Source organism: Pholis gunnellus (assembly GCF_910591455.1).
Source record: "Pholis gunnellus genome assembly, chromosome: 1".
Taxonomy (NCBI): domain Eukaryota; kingdom Metazoa; phylum Chordata; class Actinopteri; order Perciformes; family Pholidae; genus Pholis; species Pholis gunnellus.
This window is the reverse complement of record NC_136528.1, coordinates 20,206,182-20,231,457: the sequence shown is the minus strand read 5'-3', so window position 1 is coordinate 20,231,457 and position 25,276 is coordinate 20,206,182. Positions and strand designations below refer to the sequence as shown.

Below are 25,276 nucleotides of genomic sequence, written 5' to 3'. Positions count from 1 at the left end.
TTTCTTCTCAGAAGTGTTATTCATTTCTTAGCTGCATCAACGCAGATACACAATTCATCCCAGGCCAAATGGAAAAACAACTCTGCATTAGTCTCATTAGTTGAAGACAACAGAATGATTACGCGACTCAAACATCCGTTCTTGTTTACCTTTCGATATTATATGATCTTGAGCAGGGGGGACCCTAGTTTTTCTTTTTGTGAGGCTAAAGGGGAACCACCAACAAACTGTTCTCCATATACAAAACAGAGAGCTGGTATATTTAGACAGGGGGCTCATGGAGGTCCTTGAAACTCTGGTTGCCATGTTTACTTTCCTTAGAAACTGTGGAGTGCTGGTGGACCTCTGAACAAGACACACAAAAATAAGATGCCGAGGGGAAAAACTGGGGGAGACTGAATGAAGAGACTATATAGTGAACAAGGCTGATAATAAAAACAAACCAGCGGGAGGATCTTAATGGAACAGGAAATGCACAAAGATGGGTGCTGGAAGGTCAGACTAGTTCAATGTAAGTGAGAATGCTGGATAAACAAACCTGCATACTGTAGCTTTAGTGGTTGGTAACATGTTGAATGGAGGGCTGGCACCAACGGAGTAAATGCCAGGCATTCCAGTTTCAAGGTCAGAAGTTTCACCAAGAAACTTCAGCGAAAACATGGCAAAAGTAACCGCTATTTACAGTATGCTGGAAAGTTTCTCAAAACGTGTACCATGTTACACTGTTAGCCTTTTTATCCCCTTAACGCAGTGCTTCCTGACCTTTTTTGCTTTCAATTAAAAACAAATGCATTGGCTTTGTTGGGTTGGTCATCTCCACTGAGAAATTATTTTTGATCCATCACTGTAATGATCGGAATAGCACATTAACATGCTTATATTATCTTTCTGTTGATCCTTGTCCTATGCCCTGGTGGACGCTGCAATACTGTGATCATTCAATTTACTGGCTTGTTGAAACATGTGTACTATGGATTTTCAAGAAACCACTCGTCTTAAAATGGCCTGTGGTGAGAAGGTTAACACGTACACACACACCATCATCCCTATAGTTTGGCTGGAAAACACTTGAGTATAGGTGGTCTATCGGTGGGTGTCCAAACATGTACTTTGCCCTTCAGACTGTGGGCCTGTTAAAAGAAAAAAAAACTCTTGTAGTTGCCTTCTGACGTTAACAAGGAAAATACTACACTTGATTGTCAGTTTGAGGACAAAGCCACATTTCAGTGGACGGCCGAGCTATAGAAAGGAAGGGAATAAATAGTAAGCAATACTAAAGACCAGAGAAACCTTACACAGCAAATTTTTCAATGATGGGTTCTGCTTCCCATTAAAGCAAAGAGAGGCGAGCTCAACCACGGCCTTAAAGAGAGCAGAGTGGACACTGAGGCAGCCAGCGAGACCACAGGAGGGGGGAGATACAACATACTGCAAATACTATGTGTAGTATATGTTGACATGCAGGAACAAGAGACCAATTAGCAGTGTGTGGTAGACCAAGACTCGGTGGATCGTTTAGTTTCGTTTTATTGTGCACATTGTTCTGTCGGCCAGTCCAGAGTGTAGAGACTGCAGCTGTTTTCAGTATTTACTGTATTATAAGAAAGCCATGTAGTTTTCTGACTGCACTTCATTAGCAAACTGCTTTTTGCACAATCCTTTATTTGAACAATTAACAAAATAGAACGCTTGGAGGCTTAAAATTAAAAGACGGTATAGATTTTTTTTTTTCCAGGTCAATATCCCAACAATTCCCAGCAGACAGTGTTAGGAGCACATAATGAAAAGAGACATTATTGAAGCATTTCACCAGCACATTTCCTGACCAGCCATGAGAGACTGAGATAAAACTGTACAACAGAAAAGCTCAAGGTGTCCGTTCAAAGTCCCAACTCCCAAACATCAAAAAGGGGAAAGAAAATATGCAAATCAACAATGTCACAATTTGTGCAGATATGACTACAAAGCCAGCAGCACAACTGAAATATTAACATTAGAAGATGCATTGACCGTCTGAAGGACATGCCTCCGTTTCCTGTGTGGAATGAGTCACGGACATGGCAACAAGACCTCGGATGGAGAAGGTAAAATAAAGTTTCAATACATATTGAAGGAGAGGCAGTGGGGCCTATGTATAGTAATGTTGTCCTTTGGTTTACTTGGGGAAAGTTTCTGACTTTGAAACCAACAAGAAAAAGTCAATTGAGCCTATGCACCACATAATGTTAGTCTATTACAGTCTAGAAAATAATTTAATGTGAAATTAAGTAAATTTGGAAAATGGCTGACATAAATGTCATTTCATATTGAAAGACTGAACCTAATCAGTCTTTGTTCTTCCAATCAAGTACGGCAAGAGCCTTTTAAATTAAGTTAAATACGTGCCTTGCTTTAAAATAGATTCCTATTTTGCACCGTCTCTTCAATCTGAGGCAGCACAATGTGGGACATCCACCTCCTTACTTGTGTACCTAGTATTACTAGCTACCTGTGAGGAAAAAAGACAGACTTCTGTGGATAGAAGTCAAAGTACACTCGCCTAATTCATTTAGAAATACTTGAGCCGATTATATTTTGAGAAGTGTTAATACTGAGATACTGACACTGATGGTTGGAATGAAATGGGTCTTGAACAGGGGAAAAAAAAAATCAATTGTGAAAAGAAAAAATGACAAAAAATGGAAATAAATATCAAGCAAAGAACTAGTTCAATTTTATTCATTGTTGTGCTTTAGCCTGTGTAATTTCTTTTCAAACACCAATTCAAATGCAAGCATATTTTTCTGAAAGGAGCGAGAGCATGGGGACATCCAATAAATGATGAATGACAAAAAACAAAAAAAACTAACATCTTTTAGTAACTCAAACAAAAATCATCACAATCAATGAATGATCCCAAAAAAAAAAGAAAAAAAAAAGAAATCTATATCTTCAACAAAAGCAAACACCATTTCCTTTTGTGCACACGTCTGGGGGTTTTATGCAGAGCTTAGCACAGATGTAGTCCCACTTCCCCTCAACACAGTTTCCCTCGACTCGGAGGAAAGGCTGAGCCACGAAAGAGTAAATACAGAGGTGTCAGGTACATTCCCCTAACTCTTCACAGACAGACTTGCTGTTGGTGCCTGATGAGGGGTAGACTTGTACACTGAGTGGAAAAACATCACACATTGAACCTAAGGCAGCCCCCGCTTTCTGCTGAGATTGGGGGTAAGAAGGGTGGTGTGGCTCAAAACTACACTGATAAGCCACCTATACACAGGTGGAACCTTTAGACAACAAAAGACAAAGAAAATGGACAGAGAAGGAAATGTACAAAGTAAACAAGGGCAGGTTTTGCAATAGACTGTCTTGATTGGTTGCCAACTCTCCAGTGCAATAACTGAGTCTAAAAACTAGCGTAGTCCTTTAGAACAAACAAGTTCTCAGTCAGTTAGATTTTATATTTTTAGCTTTTTTTTTTCTCTTTTTTTTTTTACATTTGAATCTAAATATTTGCAAAATATTCATTTGCCTGTCATATTGTAATCATCAATCAGTTTATACTCTGTGCACAGAAGCTCATTTGTTATTAAATTCTAAAGCGCATTAATATTTTTTTAAGAGTCTTTCTAAATCTAAACCCACATACCATAACAAGGATCTCTCAAACAAGGAAGCTGTTCAGTTCTCAATGTACCACCGATCGGTTTTCCTGTGGTTGATGGCTCAAGTTGTACCTAGATTTAAAAGCATCGTAAAAGTGAGGAGATGGATGAGGAGGAGTTTGTGTTGGTGGCAAAGAAGACAATCTGGCCTTGGGAGGAGAGACTCGTAATAATGCTGGTGCTGGGCCTTTTCAATGCACTCGGGCAAATTCAAATAGGCTTTTAAACTTCTGCAAATTCATTAGGCAAACTGTCCTTCACTAAAAGGCAAAACACTGATATTTTTAGGTCATTTCCTTAAAAAAGGGAATTCAAACAAGAGAAATTACCCCGGCGGTCCACTTGCAGCCTGTGGTAGATAGTTCTTCCTGTGTGTGAGTCCACGGTTTGCTATCTGAGCCGAGCTGTGGGCTCAGGCAGAGGTGCGTCTCGGGTCCTAACCTGTAACCCCAACCCCACCTCTGTCTATTCAACAGTCCTTTCCTCGCTGCTTTAAAAGTAAAAACAAAAAAGGACAAAACAAAAAGTAGCAGTGGTGCACAGAGAAGAGAGCGCAGTCACAGGGAAAACTTTGTGAATGCAGCTTGTTTCTCTTCCTCCTCCAAAAAAAAAAAAAAAAAGAGAGACAAGGGGAAAAAGGTGTTGGAAAAGCTGGTTCTCAGGAAAGCGGGGACAGGAGGGAAGAAGAGGAAAATCTTGCAAGAGAACAAGTTGGGCAGTGTTCCTGTTCATTAGTTTTATGTGTGTTCTTGTCATGTGTCCATGTACTGTCCGGTCAACGAGTGCATTTAGAGCATGTATGTTTTGTGTGCGTTTGTGGATATATTTGGGTATTCTCGTGTGTGTATGTCGGGCTGTGTGGGTGTGTGCGTCTACAGCAGGTCGACGCGGCGGTAGTACAGCAGGTAGGCGGTGCGCTCTGCGGTCTGCTTCATCACCTGGTACTGGTTAATGACCTTCACTGTCTGGTCGTCAATGCGCAGCCAGCCGTTAAGACCAATGTGGAAGACATCCGTGGTGTAATGGCCGCCTGTCGCACTGTTCCCATGGTGATAGACAACTGGTTAAGAGACAAAGACATGAGAGAAAAGTGGGACATTTTATTTAAGCATAATTACTCATCCATTACTTCAAGGTTGGGCACTGCAGTCGTATACTATGAGCCATTTATCCCTGAATGTGTGATGCAGCTTAAGTAATGTATACTGTCACTTTCTACACGTTCTTTTAACGATTCTATGAAACAGATTAAACTTGTCTCGCCCAAGTTGACACAAAGTTCGGAGGGATTTAATAACCAGTTTTCTATGGCTAGTAAGAATCATGCTACAGGTCTCTTCATACATGAAAACCAGCGCTAACCGAGGTTTCGCTCATTTACTTGTAATGCTTTCACTTTCTCATCAAGTTTTCAAAAGCTCACTGATCTAAATCGTGGGACTAAAAGAAGGGAAATAACTCAGTTAATTACTTAGACATGGCTTTTACTCCAGCTGGATGAACAACTTCTTGGAAAACTCAGCAGAACAAAGACTTATCCCAAAAATGTTTTAATCATTGATTAAAGTATTTCCTGATGTCAAATGAAAGGACTGTCAAACAGATGTATTCAGGTTCAAGACAGAAAGGGACAGCCCTTCTTTAAAGGGCGCTGCTCAGCTTCACACTTTTGTTTATTTTTGCTATATGTTTACATGACTTAATGTTAACAAAACCTTTAATTTTCTCATACCGTTCACATAGCCACTCAACCTGCTATATAAGAAAAATATACATTAAATCTCACTTTCTCCAATAGAGGACCTGTACGTCTCCTTGGTAGCATCGTTATTTTGGGCCACATCATGGCAGATGTAAACTTAAAGAACTTAAACATCAGAACTCAAACACACCTGCAAAGAGCCTGTAGGTTCTTTGGCCTTTCACAACTTTGCTCCGCACTCCAGAGGACAAGAGATCTGAAAACAGAAAGAAAAAAGCCGTTAGCAACATCCACTTATCAGACCTGGAGTAGTAAAGCCTTGCTTAAATTATTATTGATTACAGAATTTGTTGCACCATGTTCTGCTGCTGGGCAAGTGCAATGTGCAATGTCATAATATAATAGGGCTAAAATAATAATTTCATTTAAAATCAGTTTAGTACAAAATGGTAAAAAACCTTATCTGGTTTAAACACTGTTCTGGATTCATTCTGAACCTGATCCCTCCAAGAACGTTAACAGCCAAGATAGTCTTTAGCATCTTGATTCGATGAGTGCGTAATCTCGACTCATTTTCATGGGTCACTCCCACGAGATACATAATCCACTTGAGAAAAGACACACAGTCTCTTTGAATATCAAGTTCTGTGAGGAGACAGAGTGTAAATCGTAACAACATCTGTGGTTCATTTGGCCCACTCATCGAAGTTAGAGTTCTTATGACTGGAAATTCAGTCTTGTAAACACGTTGTAAATGCAACGGTGCTCTCATGATTAGGAGACTACTTAACATGCAAAACAAAGGTAGCTTTCGTTAACATTATCGTCTGCTGCCAGCAAACGTATGTACACAATCATAAAAAGGTATGACTATGATAATGAGGATAAAGTACAGTGATCCAACAGGTTGTACGTCTTTGGTCAGTGCAGGTAAATTGGATCATCAACTTCTATATAAAAACACTGAGCACGGTCCATGAACTTTGTGTTGAACAGTGTAACATGTGCACAGGTCAAGTTAAATGGTGTGCTCAGAGGAGTGTAGATTCATACCTTTGCTGATTTCCAGGTCAACAGGGTAATCAATGTTCTTGGTCAGTTTCTGGCAGCCTCCCGTCTTTTCAAAGACGAATCTCTTGAGATGGAGCACCAGTACAGGGGGTAGCTCTTCTAGAGTCACTCTCCGACTGATCTCGATCTAAAAACAAAGACAGAAAGAAGAGAAAGTCAGGTTATTTAAAAAGTTAAATCTTCAAAAAGTCACAAGTCTTTTGCAGTTTTTTTCTAAGTGTAGACATAAGAGAACGAATCGGTACAAGTACAGAACAAACGGTAACTCTGATGGAAACAGCTTGCTAGGCCCTTCAAAGTAGTGACTCATGAATCATTTTGTTTTGGGGCTTTTAAAAGTACAATAGACAAGAGCTGGGCTGGAGAACAAAGTCTCCAGCCCAGTTATTGTCTCCGAACGGACAGAACAATAGGTTTATCTGCTACAAAAACAAAACAAAAAGATACCCATCATACCGCGGCGGAGCAGATACTCCCTGCACCAGATGTTCCAAAAATAATGCTCACTCAGTGAACAATGTTTTCTTCAACAGTTAAGTCTTGTATACTCTGATCCAAGTAAATAATTTAACATTTGTGAAAGAAATTCACAATTTAGATTTCTGCTTTTTACCATGTGTAGCCAACAATACTCTTCATCTATATGTTAAACCATCCGTGCACATGCCAAGAGCAGGAACATTTCTATGGCAGGAAATCAAATCAGAAATACACTATACATTTCTGCACACAAAAATACCAAAATATAATAACTCAAATACACAAAATATAAAATACTAGTATATAAAAACAGGGAGCATTTCATAACTGTCATTTATTAACATCCAATACTAATGAAGTTAAACGTAGCCTGAAAGAGTTCTTCACTCGTACCTCCTGCTTGGTTTTAGAGGTATAGCCCTGGACCGACTCTCGTGCCACCAAGGTCTCTAAAGCCTCCTGGACGGTGCGGATCTTCTCCGACTGGATGTCCAGCTGCAGGGTAAAGAAAGGCTGCAGAGTGGCCGACTCTTTAGAGTTTTGTTGATACACCACCGATCTGACGGGAAGAAAACAGAATAGAATGTATTAAATACACAAATAAATCACTTATTTTCATAACCTGCATTGCTCAATGTGAACAAGTTTTGGGTACAAATGTTGAATTTGATAACCATTCATTTTTGAAATAACACTACAAAAAATATAATTGCATCTGTAGCTCCTGAAATGACTGGATCTTTATCAATTATTCTAAGCATAACCTTCTGCAACATCTGACCCAGAATATTTGAAAGGAAAAAAATCTAAATCTAATATCCTGTCTGCTAAAAACACATCATCATTTTCAAACTGTAACAGTGATTCAGAAACCAAATACTTGGGTTATAATGACCAAGCTCAGTGGGCGTACACACCACACTCTGTAAACACATACTCCTGTATTCCAGGTTTCTCTGGTTGAAACCATTTCTGAGAAAATAATCCTTTAAGGCACTGCGCGATCAGTGTAGATCAGGACTATGCCAGACCAGAACCTCATAGAACATATTATTTAGGCGGGCTACACACGCACGGGTTCTTTCCAGTTTGTCTGAAAGTTAAGACCTTTGTTTGTGAATGTGTGCCCCACGTCTGTCGAGACTTCTGACCACACTGGCTGTTATTCTGAAGGACTGCGGTGCCAGCGAGACAAAAGCTGGAGCTGGCTGGTGGCAGACCGGTTGGTGACGCCACCGTGAACAGGTCAAAAACTTTTAGTCAGAAGGCTGCGTAACAAGCACAGGGTGCACAGATGAAGACGTCATTTTAGTTCCCGAGGTTTGTGTATTAACTTGGAACTTATTTTATTAGCGCATACTTTTCAGTCATTAACATTGTGATATAGACCTTGCCATTCGGTTACTGGGACTATGGTCCCTGTTTACTTCCTGTCACCTACTGCATTAACAAACAGTAATTACAAAGAAGCCCATTTAAATGTTCATGTTGTCACATTCGAAAAGGTGTGTAGCAATTATAGCAAATCATTCCTGAATCACGAGACTTACATTTTTATTTTCACAAAACAAATGTCCCTCCTTCTACTCCTGCCTCTTGTGACGACAGCACAAGTGACTGGGAATAAAAGCGAGAAGTTGCTGTACCACGTCTAGGAAGGGAGGCCGTCATTTATTAACACAGCTCCCATGGTAACGTGGACATACTTTTACACAACTAATTTAAAACAATGTATGAAACATTTTAAAACAATACAACTATCAGTTTGTTCTTTCCCTATGTCTTTACAAAGCACTTAGTTGAGAATAATGAATAAAAGCCAATCACTGGCAGGCTGATTACTGAGCTCACGTTGAAATGACCAAAGATACTAACTGACCCATTTCTCTTCTAGAAAGGTATGTAGCTCTAGCAATCATAACCCATTCATTATGCGAGTGCTTGATGTTTTTGTGAAACAGTTTAGGGTTGTGCCAGTGTAAACATTTTTAATCAGTGGACAGGACCCGTACGTTGAATCTCACCACTAGGTGTCTCACATAAAAAGACGTGGCCTCGTCATGTTTTTTTGGCTCACCTCTTATGTCTGCTTCAGATCTAAATTGTTGCCATATTGGCGCAGTTATGAACGTCATCCTGTCTTGCCATAAAACACATGACTTTTGTAGTAAACAAACAATGTGTCACATCTCCCCCCCCCTCCCACCTCTACTGAAATTAGATCTTCATGTCTCGGCTCAGCAGTAAATTGTGCACGGTCTGTCAAAGACACGAGTGGCTCCGTTAGTTTATAAACAAACAATTTGTGTTAACCATGTTGTCATATTGCTTATTACTGTGAGAAAATGGGTGAGGCGAAGAGCTCCAGAGTAAAAGAGGGAGAGCGTTAATGGAGAATTTATGAAGTGTTTGTTGATGTTCAACTGGATGCTCAGAGTGCTTTTATTCTTTTCTTATAAAACCCAAGTAGGGGAACCTATGAAGAGTCGGTTACATTACTAGTGCTATACAAGTGGATTTAGCACCATGATGATGTCGGCACAGGATGTACGCTACTTCTTAATTTGCCAGAACTTCTCAGCTTGGCTGGTTCAGCCGGGTCACAAAGCCTTTAAAGGCTTCTCTTATAAGGGAAAGGTACGGCATACGGATACTAGCGACTGTACTGGGGAAAAAACAACTTGAATGCAGAACCGTGGAGCTCTTTGTGAACAGTCCTCTAGTTCACCAGCCATCAGAATGTCTTTTACACAGGGCTCATTATTTCCACTTCACATATAAATGTCTTTCTGAAACATCTTCACGGCGATCCGTTAACGTACCTGATGTGCCCACCAAATATGTCAGTGATGGGTGTGCGAACAAAGTCAGCTTGGCGAGTGATGGAAGTCTTATTTCTGGGGCCAACTTGCTCCCACTCATCCTCACTACCTTCTTCCTCCTTATCGGCAACATCTTCCTCCACACCTGGCTGAGACTCTGGCCCGTTGGGTGTGGGAGCTTCTGGTAAGAAACATTAAAGGAAATACACTTTAGAGGTCAAACAAGCAAAGACCGTTCAGTAGAATTAACCCCTCCGCACAAGTTGCAGGAAATTCAAGAGAAGCTCAACCGATACGACGACTAGATGGAAATAGGAGCTTCATTTCAGGTCGCACCTGCTGAGCTGCATCTTTATAATAACAATAAATAATACATCTGTGTTCATACTACCGAGCTGGTTGGGATTGTTATTTTTTATTTCATTGAAAACCAGCAAGTAGCAAACTAAACTTCACAAACTTAATAGATCTACTTTGTTGTAGTTTGATTCATGCATAAACTAAAGCACTTCATCTTTAACTAAAACAGAGCAATGATGTGCAAAATTGAATTCAATTAAACTAAATCTGAAATAATCTTATTTTGCTTGAGATATGGTTGTTATGTGGAAGTGGTAAGAGATGCTTACTCTCTTCCTGAGGCGAGATTAGTTTTTTCAAAGCCAGCATCTCCTCGTGCAGTCCGTTTAGAGTGAAGCCAAGATACTCCTCCGCATCCTCTTGTCGACCCTACGAGTGGAGCACCAGCAAATCAGCACCAATTAAAACACTCTCCAAGAATGCTTACTGTCAAATAAAACACTGGCGTGCACGCATGAATGTGCAAACACAGACATTCATTGAGGTAAACAGACAGTTAAGCATGTTTTACAAGTGAGACAGGAAGAGTGTAAGCCTCATTAAATATCAAAAGATACGCATCTCATTCAGAGTGTTTATGTGGTTTCATTCATTAAAACTGAATCAGAATTGACTCAGCATGTTTAACACTTGAAATGCCTTTATTTAGGAGAGTTGTCAAATTATGAACTGAAAACGTATTTATAGAAAACAAAATAAGGACATTCCCTTCAAGCACCGATTGTTCCAGAGGAAGCTTATTCAGAGAATGTAATCATTAAACACACAGCGTGACGCATTACTTTGCAGTAAATATGCATTGGATCCAGAGGCAGCCATGTTTACCTTCTCAGAAAGACTCGACTTGATGAGAGTGAGGAGTCTGTAAATGTAGGTCGGTTCAAAAGGAGCACCAGGCCTAATGTCTTTCATGGCCTTATCACCAACAGCTGTGGACACAACAACAAAATCATGCAACACCAGTGAAGCAGACAGGAAATGATACCAAATGTCTTTGAAATTGGGACATTACGTCTTACCTTGCTGTTTGGCTTTTGATGGCACAGGCATGTTGTTGAACTCATTCACCAGACGAACACTGTCGGACACGAAGAAACGATGGTGAGGTCTCTCAGCAAAACAAATGTTTGCAATTTGATATCAGCTTGCAGAAATGCTACTTACAAGTTGTCCATCATGGGTGTGGAGGTACACTGTCTCTGCGTTTCATTATGCAGAGGAATGGACTTCAACATGTGATACATGGGAGGGCAGGCGATCAGGGCCTGTAGGGTCTGAGTAGTCAGAGTCAGGGTGGAAAACAGCGTGTAGGAGAAGTTACAAAAGGCTGCTGTAATATTTATAGTTTTACACCAATGGATGAATAAGAGAATTTAATGAAACCAGGCATTTTGTAGTTGGAAAATTTAAATTATTCCCCCCCCCTAAATCTAATTTTGGATCACTCTCCATAAATCAAGATGATTGGAGCTTTCCTTTTTTAGAGCCTTCGGAGGAAGAGCTAGTTATATCAACAGCCAAACGTATACATGTGTAACCAGTGTCAAGGGGTTAAAAAAACAAAAGTAGCAGGTGCAGCAGAAAGCAGAGTGAAAGGATACAGCGTTGATATAGCACCAGTTTCCCTTGTTGATCAGTCCTCTCGGCTGCAAAGACACTGGTTTATGTATCAACTTCACATTCTCAATAAGTTCTGGGGATTCAAACAGACACAATGTTCTTAAACAGGTAGCCCCGCACAATGCCAACAAACCATGAAAATCAACATTATTTTCAATGTCATTAACACAGTGATCTAGTGGTTAATGTTATAGCAGATCATTAGTAGTACAGTAGTGCATTTTCACATAACGAATGTTTCTTCTTCTATTCCTGCCTCTTGTGACGACAGCACAAGCGACTGTCTGAATAAGAGCAAGAAGTTGCTGTACCACGCCTAGGAAGGGAGGCCGTCATTTAGTTACACAGCTCCCATGGCAACGTGGACATAGTTTAACACAACTGATACATAAATACATCTAATGACATATACATTTATGACAATGATCATTAGTATGTTCAAACTTGTGCATCCTTTACACCATTTCTTTAGAAAATGTATGTTGCCTAATACTCAACGCTCTAGCAGACTTAACACATTCAAAGAAAAACAGCTTAAAAGAACAGTATTCAAAACAGTGGGGAACAGTTTCCATCTGTCTATAGTCTCTACGTTGAACCATTCTCCCACAGAAAACACAATTAAGAGTCTAAAGGGTCAATGTCACCCAGTGCTTCTGTTAAAAACATGCAACTCCAGCAGTCTTTAAAGAATTTACGAAATACTGTCAAGATATGAAAATCAGTTTCTGCAGATAAAAAAAGAGCCATATGGGTTTCTGGTTCATAAGCATGCATCAATAAAATGTACATCTCAAAAGGGAACTGTTACAGTAAAAACAATACTTTGCCGGCCACCTTAGAAGAAAGTGTGCACTTTTAACTTAAGTAGAACGAGTTCAAAGTGGAGTTTGGGTAGACTGACAGAAATGAGGTCTCTGGTAAATTTCCATACCCTTCTGAGAGAACAACTGTACAGCAAACCACAAACATGTAAATACATGCAGCATAATCAGGTTCATCTAAACAGACAAATCTCAAATATTGCAGTGCTTTAAAAAAAACAAAGCTCCATTGAAAGGGACGAGAAAAATAGTTTAGAATGAAGAGGAACAGCAAAATAATTAGAAATACTTCAATAAATGAAGCTCAAAGCGATCTCAAATCACACTAAACTGTGCTTGTTCTTATGTTCACTCCACCTGATCTTTCTCCACATAAAGCCAAACTACAATTGTTTGGCCTCAGTATATTTTCTAATATATCCTTTTCTACTCTTTTGGCTAAAATGATGCTGTTTCACTTGAACTAATGTTGAAGCTGCAGACTTACTCTCTCTGAACAGCGTGTGTGTCAGTTTGTGTCAGGCTATTATGTTCCCGAGATGCAGAAACAAAGAATGATGTCTCGCTCTGATTAAAACATCTGAATGGACAAATTCTATTTAAAATTGCTAAACAGAAAAGTTTGGCTATTCACGAGTGCAAATTGACCCACATATCATTGGTATCTAAACTGTATAATGGTCCAACAACCACCTCAACAAAACTTGAAATAAACTCACTGTATGTCCCTCTTTGAATATGGCACTTAAGTTGTTCCCTTTGTCTAAAGGAAGGTGCCTCTACAAGACAATACTATTCGTAGAAGATCCGAAAATCTACCTGTGCATTAGCTTTGTGTGGAGAACATTCCTGTGTTCACAAGGCTTACTTCTAATAGTGTTGGTTAATGAGATAAAGTGGGTTACACAAACGTGACTAATGACCTAATATCTGACAGCTATTCTGGATGGAGCACCACCATCTAGTGTTCATTTCCTGAACTTCTTTACAGTGAGCAAAATGTCATAAACATTTAAGGAGTTATTGAACAATTTAAGCAGCTCAAACTTAATATTCAAATATAGATATTAGGACAGCAGCAGAAGTTTGGTCACTTACCATGTCAACTCTTAAACATTAAATGTTTAAAACCTTAAACTTATATGGGAACACAAAGTGAAGGAACAGTACAATTGTGTCGACATTGCCATCAAGTGGAGGGGGAGAGAATTTAGCAGGAATGCACTTACAGCTCAAACATCAAACTGGTACGCTGGTGTACTTTCTTTTAAAGAAATACAATACATCTTCATATAATACCTGCAAGTTTAGGGGCCATAGGATCCTCTGAAACGTGGACAGGGCCGTCTTTGAATTCCCCAACTTTCTCAGGCTGCTCTGGCGTAGCGAGTGATGGAGACACAACTTCCACAACATTCTTTACCTCCACAAAGGCCTGAGGGCCCCCAGGCAGAGGCTTGGAGTTGTGGAAGAGGCTAGCCCAAGATTTGGGGAGGTTGGCAGCAGGTGCAGCTGGAATCACAGGCGAATGGGCCTGCTCTGTCACTACTGACTGGGCAGCAGAGTCTGGGGAGACCTGCTGAGCCAGCTCCCCACTCTCACAGTCTTCTTTGTGTTCATCTGCACTGACAGCAGTATCAGGCTCTGCTAACCCATTGGCCACCCCACTGTCTGCTAACTCCCTGGCCTCCAGTTCAGTAGTCGTAATGGAAGTGGCGACAGAGGGCGTGGCCACAGCAGCTGAAGGAGGAAGAGGGGATTTGGAGCAGGGGCTGTGTGGAGTATCTGAAAGTTCGGGGCTCTGTGGAGCCAAAAGATCTGGCTGCTGATCTGCAGTCCTCGGCCCCTCTGTCATCCCTCTGCTTTGAGGGGAGGATGAAGAGGAGGAAGTTGCATTGTTGCCATCTGATAAAGAGGCAGCTCCACTTGGTAAGTCAAAAGAGTCATCAGGGCTTTCACAAGTCCTCTGATTGGCAGTGGATGTCGGGGCAAACTCGGCTGCTGCAACAGCAGCTGTTGATGTTGCAGTAGAGACGGGTCCGGTGGCGGAAAGTTCTGCCCCCGACAACGCCTTACCGTCCACATCTTCAGCACTGTGGTGTGGGCCACCGATTGCATGTCCGTTCACCAGTGGCGTCCCATCTGCTGCGCTGCTGTTGGTGTTGCCAGTTAATGGGTCCAGGTAGTTATAATACCCAGGCGGTCGCTTTTTCTTTTTCTTCTTCTCTCGCTGTCCCAGGCTGCCAGGGAGTCCGTCCATGTCCTGGCAAGCCTGGTGATTGTCCAGGGCTGAGGCCTCCGAGTCAAGGCCATCCAGCGAGTTCAAGTCGGTCCCGTCGGGGACATCGTCTTCTGGAGGAGCAGTCTGTTGGGCCTTCTGGGCCGACTGGCAGCCCAGGATGAACTCTGGAGCCTGGGGGTTGAGGGTGCTCGACACCTTGAACAAAGGATCGTTCAACCCGACAGGCTTGGAATCCATCACCTCGTCAACACCAAACTCAATGCGCTGATAGTCTTCTGCTGCAGATAACATTTCAATCAATTAGAAACACAAAGTGTCGTCTTCAAATACAGCCTAAATATAAAACACTATTTTACTCTCTGCTGAAGAGTTTGTGATAAATCCGTATATCTAAATAACTAAGGCATCACCCAAAAGGGGTCGTGGGACTTCTGACAGGATCAGACACGCCAATAAAAACAAACAAATCTCGTTGGACCTATTTTAGCTGCAACAACTATTGTTGTGTCTATTCTCAACTACACCACATTCGCTCTGGGCTTATGTGGATCCCAGGAACACTGCTAACATGTCCAGAAGTGGGTGCGATTCAACATGTAAACAGCCATTAAATCAACAGACTTGGATTATTTGAATATTTTGTTACTAATTAAAAATGCAAGAATGACGATTTTGTGTCATATCATATCTAATCACATGCTTAACAGCGAACTCCATACGGTTAAAGTATAGATATAGGTTAAAGTCTTCCTTTATTGGGTCGCTGTGCAGTTTATGCAGTTCTTGCCAATGCTGGAATAGCAACATTTCCTGTAAGATATTCCGCCGCCGAATCAATCTTTCATAAAAAGGGACATGAACGTGCGTCTGCTTTTGTAGATCAGCCAATAGTAACGTCCTCTTTCTAAATTAAAACTGTGATTGGTAAAAGTCTCCAGTCACGGGTTAGATCTCCTGAAGCCTGAAAACACCACGAGGAGGAGCAGATGTGTAGTTTTCTCTCAGATCACTTGAATTACAATATGCCGAAACGTTATTATGGAATATTGCCCAATGAGGCCAAAAACAAACTCCCTAACACAGCTTTAACAAAGGGGTGGGCTTATAGAGATTTAAATAATGACTATAGAATAAAACGAGACAATGTACTGTGTAAACAAAACAGAACATGGCCAATGATGGCATACTAGACGACCTTAACTGGCCCTTCTTACACATTCATGTATGGCAATAACCACTTTCAAACATGAATTAAATTGTATATAATAATATTTTTTAGACTTAATTATTAATCCCCAATAATTTCCTTTGGGATTAACAAAGTTCTATTTCATCTTTTCTTATCTTAGATGGCAAAATCCAGTTGTGGAGGATTCAAATATTTTCAACTGTATACAAACATATCAATTACATATATTTTGATTTAAGACTTCAAATAATCAAATGTAATTGGTAAATAAACCATCAATCTAAATGAACCATATACTTCACACAGTGCATGTATTCTGATGGCAACATCTGATCAACATGTATAACAATAAATGTTTGCTGGTGTAGCAATTTATCCCAAATTAAGCAAATGTATTACTTGGAAAACTTAAGTTATTTCAATTTTATCCATTTCCTCAGTTGTGTTTTTATGCCCTGAAATGAAGTTGGAATAGAATAACAAACCTGACATTCTTAAGGGACATTACATCAATAATTATCAATTTAGATTACTATTTTAAACTCCTTAAAATGTAGAACAACAATGTACACAAACAAATGCATGTCATCATCACAAAACGTAATTGTTACGTTAAAATGTGTTGCAAGGCAGCTTAAATAGTTAATTATTATGCAGAGGCAAAAAGTGGAAAAAGGTGAACACACAGGAAACATTTGTTAGTGCAAATCAGAAAAATCATCCAAGTGGCTTTCATAATGTCACAGCTGAATGGTCACCCAAACTGAAAACCCTGATGGTTTGCAGGAGTTAACGGTAGTGGTGTAACGGACCGCTGGCGACCCGGGATCCGCACGGATCCCTCTTCACGGTTCAGCACGCATGAAAAAAGTTTTACAGACGATCACTATCTGCCAATATTCAGTAAATTATGTGGCATTCATGCTTTTATAGTCGCCGATCTCTGATAATACAACTAGTCCGTGTTTACTGTGGCAGCGTCGCTATCGGCTAACGAACACGTTCAGGCTGAATGGGAGTATTGGCCAAAGGTAAATTATAACCTTATCATGATGTGTTCACATGTAATCTTGTAAAAATGTAGTGTTGGTGAGAAACTTGAATGAATCCAGTTTAAAGGAGATTTTCACAGCAACATAAATAGATATTAGAGATGAACAACACTAACAGCTCATAAGACATCATTAAAACTAATGACAAGATTTGTTTTGATCAATGAAAATACAATATTTTGTTTCCTAATCATTAGAATTAGAAAGAAAACACTATAGATGACTATAACTATAAGTATGACATTTAGAATTTTTGATTGTGTACAGACTTCAGAGCAGTTGAAATTATATTTTGTCTGGAGCCTCGTAGACCAGGAGCTATAATCAAATAGAGGGATCTGTATCTGCCAATATGGATCATCAATGATCATCAATTAGTATATGGGCGGCAAACTAAATGTGATCAGGGATCTCTAAAAGTTATATTTGCTTCCTTTTTCTTTTGTGCTGATCCGATCCGAACCGTATGATCCGTTGCACCACCAGTTAACAGGGTATGAAAACAGCATTTACTTCCTCTACTGGGATTAGAAGGTCTTCTGTTAGTGTTATTGAAATCACACTTCAAGACTATAAAATGCGCACAGCAATAAAAAAAAAAAAACATAACAATGCAAGGCTAAATATGTACACACATGTTAGCAATCACATAAAACCATCACTATGCCCTTAGTAAATAAATTGTGATTGTTAAATCATATGAAAGTTCAATCCGATTATAATTCAACTTGGAGCCCTGCAGTGGTGAAAATGCATCATATGCAAGAGAAGATAAGATACTTAGTAGTATCTTGAGCATGCAAAGCTCTACAGATTATACCAACAGGCAAGAGAAAGAATACAGGCGCAAGGTTTAGAAAGCCACCAGTTTTTGAAACCTGGATTTTGAGTTTTACAGCAAACATACAACAGCTAGTCAAGCCACAGGGTGTCAGACTCCTCAACTCACCGCAAACCTGCAGTCCCATTGACTCCATAATATAAGGTACAGCAGGAGTGCAGTAAGTTCCTAAATAATCAATACAAATCAAGGTAAGGCAAATGTCATGTGCAAACGGGTATCAAAGACAGGTGGCTGCTCTTACACTTCTAATTTGGGGGCTCGAAATTTAATGAATGAAAATGGCTGACTCATTCTTAAACAAATAAAAAGATCCAATGGGATATATAATCCATTCTAAACAATTGATGATGCATGTATGAATATATTCAACATTTATGATGAAAGGTATATAAAAAGCATCTCCCTGCCAGGCTAGTCAGGTCCGTTCAGCCTGGGCTTCTATCTTACATTGTTTTTAGACCTGCTTTGAAAAACAGTGACGCCAACTACGAGCATTAGAATAGTCCTTTGATGCTAACACAACTTCAAAAGAAAAAAATGAATTATCTGGCTATCGAGCGTATATGAAGTGTACATACCCGAAGACTGACTGACGCACGGCACTTTGTCATTGAACGGAGGAAGCTGTGTGGAGGAAAACAATAATAATTAGAGAAGTTAACAAAAATAAACTAAATAAAATCTAAAAATAACATGCAGCATTGCAAAACAACAATGGGGGTACCTTTGTAATAACATGTTTTGGCCCACCTAGAACCTCAGTTCCAAAGCAGTGTATTAGGATTAATATTTGTCAAAATTTGAATTAATATTCCCATGAACCCAGTTGCTTCCTATCAAATCCCGCTGACCTTTATAGGCAATCACATATTCTTGTAAAAAGGCCAAACATCATGAACACCCACGTAATATTGATTTATTAATGTAAAAACAAGTTATAATCCAGCTCCTTACCTCGACATAACATCGTGGAGTCACAAAAAACTGATTGATCTCATCAGGGCTGAATTCCCCGAAGATGTACTGTGGGAAGGAATCAATATAACCATTAGTTTAAATGTTGTAACAATCCACTTTTCTTTGAAATATACATTTTCCTGCTGTGATATTGAAACGGATCTTGAATTGTCTGAAAGACCGTTTAACAACTTACAAAACTTGAACTCATGCACCAAAATAAAGAAATGAGGGAAAAGTGAAATAATACACATAATACTCAATAATAAACTGATTCAGAGGCCATCGTCACTTGATACTAGGTACAGGGCTGTTACTAGAGTCAGCCTACACTGCGATGCTAGCTCGTGCAAAGGTAAAGCACAACATGAAGTGCTGAGTCATGCAGTGTTGTGCATAAAACATGTACACAAAAACACTCAAATTTGATTCCAGGACTTTTTGCTTTTAGTGAAGGAGGTCTTTGAGCTGTTAATACAACGCACCCTCATCCTCAAAATAATAATAGTGTATGTAGGCTTTTAACTTCCTGTACTTTTATGACAGAATAAAACTAACAATGACTCTTAGACGACATTCACTGAGGGCTTGTGATTTTGTCAGCTGGAGCAGTAAACTGTCAATAATTAAATGATGAATTAATCACTTAAGATAACAGCATTGGTGAGTGATTGCACACTGAACAGTGCTGCATTTCTGAGACACATATCTGTTTAATTACACAACAAACAAAACAGTACCAAACTATCATTAGTACTATATTGTGTAAACCACATTACATTTATGTGGAGATAACATGCTTTCGGACTACAATTAACTTCAATCTCGTTACAAGGCAGTATAAAATCTTAAAATGACTTTCTTGACTACATGCATCATGAAAAACCTATTAATTGGTCAGGAGAGGGAGGTGATGTCATAAGAACAGATACGTTGGTACCAAGCCGATGCCAAGATTCTGGAAGAGCTAACAGCTAAGGTTCAGAGGTTACATTGGGTTGTGCTCAAGCTCTTTTCTTTAAAACATTTTATTGATAAAAGGGTAAATTATAAAGATTATAAATGATCATGATGTGTTCAAAAGGTAATCTTGTAAAAATGTAGTTTTTGGCAAGAAACTTGAGGCAGATCACTAGAGATTAATAAAACATTTGAAAAAAATAATGTGCAAACGGTAGTAAAGGAGCATTGAAGTAAGATTTGTCGTTTTGTTTTTTACTGTGGTATTGAATTGGGTATTGAGAATCGTGGAATTTTACTGGTAGTAGATTTGTCACGAAACCAAACATGTTTCCTTCGATATTATACTAAATATCTCTATATTGATACTGAAACAATACCGCGGCAGAAATCTAATAATAAGATTGAAAGACTGATCAAAAAAAAAAATGTACATGATATGCAGTAATCTGTAATCTTAATTGGTTGTGGTGGAAGTGTAAAGTCACAGCAGCCGCTCTGTGGCCGGTCACCATATTTTCTTCGTTTAATGTTTCCTGGGCGTTACACCTTCGGGGGAAACACTGCACGGTGCCACCCGAGTGTCCGCGTGTGCAAAGCAAAACACAAAAAGGTGAAACGAACTCGCTAGCCACGCCGTTAATCCTCTCAGTGCAATCAACAGTGGGACGTGAAAGGGGAGGCACGTAGAAAAGAAAGTGCAGCTCAAGCACATGGAACTCTTTGCAAACGAGGTCCGATGCGAGGGCCCACATTGCTGAAATGGCACTACAAGTGACAAACAGCCAGCCATAATCCAACGGCCTCAGGGCGGCTAATACAATCACAACAGAAAGAATGTCCCTTTGCTTCTTTGTGCAGGCGTGCCACACGTACCACACTAAGCTTCCCTTGCTGATCGTTTGGACTGAGGATTACAACAAATTAGCCATCTGTATGATTTCAACAGTTTAGTGACGACACTACACGCGCACGTTTAACAGGGCTAGAGGAAAGATCCTAGCATAACAAAGAGCAGGGCTGATGATATTCATAATAAGCTTTTCTACCACCGTCTCGCAAGTTTAAAATACGACGCAGAGCAGGAGACCAGATATTGATTCTGGTATATCAGTGATCATCATTATTGGTACTTTCTCTTAACATTTTTCAAATATAACTAAATAATATCTATAGATGTGAGTCATCAGTCAAATAGAAACACCTAAAACGGACTCAATTAACACAACAAATATCACATCTGACATCTGCAAGACATAGCTAAATGTAAAAAAAGAAATCTTGGCATTTATCCCAATTCAGAAATCTTCTGCACAACACCTGATGCATAAAGCACTGAACTTTTAACCTACATCACAATCACACAATGCACAACCGGGCTGTAAATTAAACCAATAAATCAGTAGTTACACCTGATTTCCGAAGTGGTCGGACTACACGTCATACAAACCACTTCTTTCCTAGTGTAACCCGGCCACAACACCCTGTGATAAGAGCAGGAGACGCACTACTGTGCTTGCTCTCGTAAATCCAAAGCAGAGTTATTAATGGACAACTTGGCTCAGCATGAAAATGCTGCAGCGCCACTACAAATAAGGTCAGACTAGTTTTCAATGAATCTCCGGAGCGTGCCTGTGCCTGCATATTGGTGCGATGTAGTAATAGGGTGACATATGATTACAAAGCATGAAATAGAGAGGCGTGTCACAGTGAGAGAAAGGAATCCTAGTCATCTATACAGCTGGAAGACAGGTGCTGTCAGACCAAAGCAACTGCTCAGCAATTCAACAATGTGGTAACACCACCATTTCTGGATATATTTTAACAATAAGCCATAAAGCAACCGTTTAATAATCTGAATTAAGTTATTTTGAACATTCTGATACCGGCTAGACTTGAGTGATGTTAATTATTCTGAGAACTATTTGCACTGTACAAGTTTAACAGACCGGGTGAACCGTTTTTCTACTCAACTGAATATCTGAGTTTTGGGCAATGATCAGACAAAACATTTAAAGACTTTGGACTCTGACTTGTAGTTGTTTTCTATTTGACAAGTAGACTAATCGCTAACCGTTAGTTATCTTTGTCTACAATAGCCAGTAGCATGCTAGCATTTATCATCTTAGCATGCTACTGGTGGAAATAAAACTTTAACATTTAGTATGTTAGTGTGATGTGCTACGGGTAACATGCTAATCTCAAAGTACAGCCACCTTGGTGTATGAATGTGTGGGTGAATGAGAGGCAAATTGTGAAGCACTTTGGGTAGAAAGTGCTGTACAACTGCACTTCATTTACAGCTGAGGCTGCTGGGAATTCATTTATGGATTTTACACAAATCTTGTTGATAATGTGTGTTGGAAAAGTGGGAAATTTGACCTGTAGGATTCATACAATGAAGACACGGATACAATTTAATCACAATCCAAGCAATAATAATAATAATAATAATAATAATAATGCTTTTGAATTTGTAGCTACATTTATTGGTTGTATATTTCTTTTTTGCCTTTCCATTCTGTGTACAATCTGACTTAGCTAAAAACTTTTGGCAACTTGGATGGTAGTCTGATGTATTTGTAAATACAGTGTGTAGTTGAGGATTACTAACCCACTCAGACTTATGTTTTGGCGGAACATTGGGCTGAACTAAACAGAGACCAAAATAAGGAGGATGTCGCAATAATAGTTTAAAGTCGCAAAAGCGCTTAAGAGTCGCACCATACCATTGGGTGACATTACAATGAACACAGCTGAAGGGGTTTATTCTAAAAATTCCCCATGACTGCATTGTTAGTCTCTGAAGAGGAGATCCATGTCAGGCCTCAATATGCATGGAGAGGGACAAAGCTCCCCGTTCACACCGCTTCCCTAATTTGATGAGTTGAGAGGAATAAACTACAGTTGCAGTGTAATAAAGAAATGTCCCTTGAATGCAATGGGGTTTACGTGTTTTTAACTATTCTTTGGAAGACAACACATTTCTGAGACATAAGCTATAACATGTTGTGGCAACACGGGCTACAAATGCCCCGGCGTCGAGATGACCGAGTTAAACCACTACGTCTAAATGTTAATGAGGACATTTCAGCAGGTTTCTCTTAAGTTGGTGAAGACAAATTTAAGAAAGCCCAACATCCAGACCTTCATCTACAGTGCTGTAGATGAAGTATGCGTATGCGTGTGTTTAAATGTGACTTTAGCACACCGGTTTTAAAGTCTAGCTTTGATATTTATTTTATTCTTAAAATCCTGCATTGGTGTTTTTCAATGTCTGGAAATATGTTGCCTAAATTAATTACTGCAACTCTAAGACTTTATTGAAACTAATCTGACTGATTGTATGCAACAAACATGGTTTAAAAGAAAAACACTAAAATAATTCATCCAGTGTAATATCTCTTCGTGGATCAGCTTGATAAATTAGACAAAATATATTTTTTAGGTGGCACATTTGAAAGGATAAAGTACAATAAGCCGAATGTTGCCATCTACTGTTCTTTGTTTTCAGATGCAGAACAATATTTAGTATTTCCTAAAAACTCATGAGAGCAATGACCTTTTAGCTGCCTGTGATTATTTGGCTTCACCACCTGTTTATCAACTGTTCCTTCACTTGAGTTTGCTTCTAATGTTACACTGCAGTGGATTTTTGGGTTTTTCCACTTTTGTCAGTTTTCCGTTTCATTTCTCACAGACCAAATCAACAGCAGCTCTTTTGTCGAGTCTTTTACACAGAGGGTGGGTCATTAAACAGATTTTTTTCCTTTTTTATAATACTGGGAAAATGGTTGCTAAATAGGGCAACCAGACCAAACAAAATAGTTGACAGGAGTCCAAATCTGGTTGCCAGAGGAAAACGGTGAACTGTTACTGTAAGGTCCTGCCTGTCAATAATTTAGTCCATTTACACACTTTTATGTTATTAATTATAAAACATCATGCCACTCATTCTATGCCATGTATTCAACATATGATGATAAATTCCCCATCGTGGAGGGATAACTCCAATGGGTACGTTTCATGATGGCTCACTTCACTGGACTGAGACAAGAAGAAGCTGACAGCTGTGTTTGAAAGAAGCTGAAGCAGGTTTACCCCTGAAGCTTTCGCTTTGCTCAACAGTGAGCCAACAGAAACACGTAACGTCGAGACCAGGAAGAAGCGTGAAAGCATGGAAAAGTGTCCCTTTCTATGGCCGTTAGTTGTATTCCGGCTCCTGCCAGTCAGAATTAGAAGCCAGTGAAGCATGCATCACTAGTCTAAAATGTAATCTCATTGTGTCAATTTAGTCTCAAGTTAAACTTTAATTCAGTCAATTATTAGAAACTTCAGACCTAGCATGTCTGCATGCTTGGCTGTACAAAACGGGCCTTCCCCCCCCACATGATGGCTAACGTTTACTTTCTCAGCAATGTCACCAAAACGTGCCAAGTTATCTACAATCCAAATGTTACGGACACTGTCGGGGTAACAGCACACTCGTTACGCTGCGCGTGAGCTCCATCCTGTCTTTTAATTGTTTACATACGAAATAAATCTTCGCTATCAAACGAGGGCCCCCACACTGTCGCATTTGAATTTAGCTAACCAGCTAGCGGGCTGACTGCAGAGTGTAACCACACCATCTGTGCAAAGCGGTTAGCTTTTGCTAAAAGCTTTTAACAGTTATACTGGCTCACAGCTGCTCAGAAACGTGAAATTATCGCACGCAAAATCGTCGTTTTACTTCCTTACTGCCCGACGCAAAATTGCAGTTTCTGCCAGTTGTGAAAATGTGCGAGAGAGAGAGAGGCCTGTCGGTGCAGGTGGGCCATGCAGACACGCAGCAGTTTTCTGTGTCGCTTTTTAACCCTGTGAAATAACACTTGTCACAAATGAGATATCTCACTACAGTGTCACTGGCATGAGAGTGAGCACGCGTCCGTGTCATTTGGCTGAAACGTGGCTGTCTTATCCTTAAAAACCGCCGCAAATAGTGCTGCTGTCTCCTTTGAATGGAGGGACAGAGGCCTGTTAGCTACCGTTACCATGCTGGTGGTGTTTCAATGAGGCTTAGGGGGGCATTAGCAAGCACTTTTCACTCCTTACATTTTCAATGACACGCACGACTAGCCAGATATTTTTCAAATTACAACTGGCATCTGACCAAATTGCTGCTGTTGTAAAACACTATTTTAGGTCCGAAGCTTGATCAACTGAGGGGCGGTCGCGTGTCTATAAATAACGCTGCAGGAGTTGTTTTGCAGGCTAACGTTAGCCAGCTAGCTTAACTACCTGGTTGCTGTAAGAAGCCATGCTCCCGGTGAGATTTTCTCTCCTCCCGCTGACAAGATGAAAACTCTCCCGGGAAGGTGTTGCAGGTTTGTAATGACCGTTACAAAAGTTGTCCTACTTCGACGTCATTGTCATTTTCCCAACGTTGTCCTGGCAGTCGTAGGCTTTGATCCATGTAACGCATCAGCACTTCATGCTGCTCGCCTTGCCGTCACCGCCATTTCTG

At 40.0% G+C, this 25,276-nt stretch overlaps 1 protein-coding gene across 6 annotated transcripts; it reads right to left on the bottom strand.

Annotated features, from left to right (window-relative positions):
- Nucleotides 1–1,642: 1,642 nt before the first annotated feature.
- usp10 (ubiquitin specific peptidase 10) lies at nt 1,643–25,276 on the bottom strand. 6 transcript variants are annotated; one of them, XM_079166379.1, is made up of 16 exons: nt 25,169–25,276; nt 18,808–18,876; nt 18,432–18,477; nt 17,959–18,018; nt 14,603–15,046; nt 13,826–14,527; nt 11,684–11,775; nt 11,247–11,356; nt 11,102–11,160; nt 10,908–11,011; nt 10,352–10,451; nt 9,723–9,903; nt 7,294–7,459; nt 6,403–6,547; nt 5,540–5,605; nt 1,643–4,707 (listed from the first exon to the last, which is right to left on the bottom strand). In XM_079166379.1, exons 1-16 carry the CDS (start codon nt 25,232–25,234, stop codon nt 4,520–4,522), a joined length of 2,598 nt encoding a protein of 865 aa, XP_079022505.1. In that variant the 5' UTR covers nt 25,235–25,276; the 3' UTR covers nt 1,643–4,519. The 6 variants fall into 6 exon arrangements, with proteins under 6 accessions (XP_079022505.1, XP_079022501.1, XP_079022502.1 ...); XM_079166375.1 differs by having other exon boundaries at nt 13,826–15,046; XM_079166376.1 differs by having other exon boundaries at nt 13,826–15,043.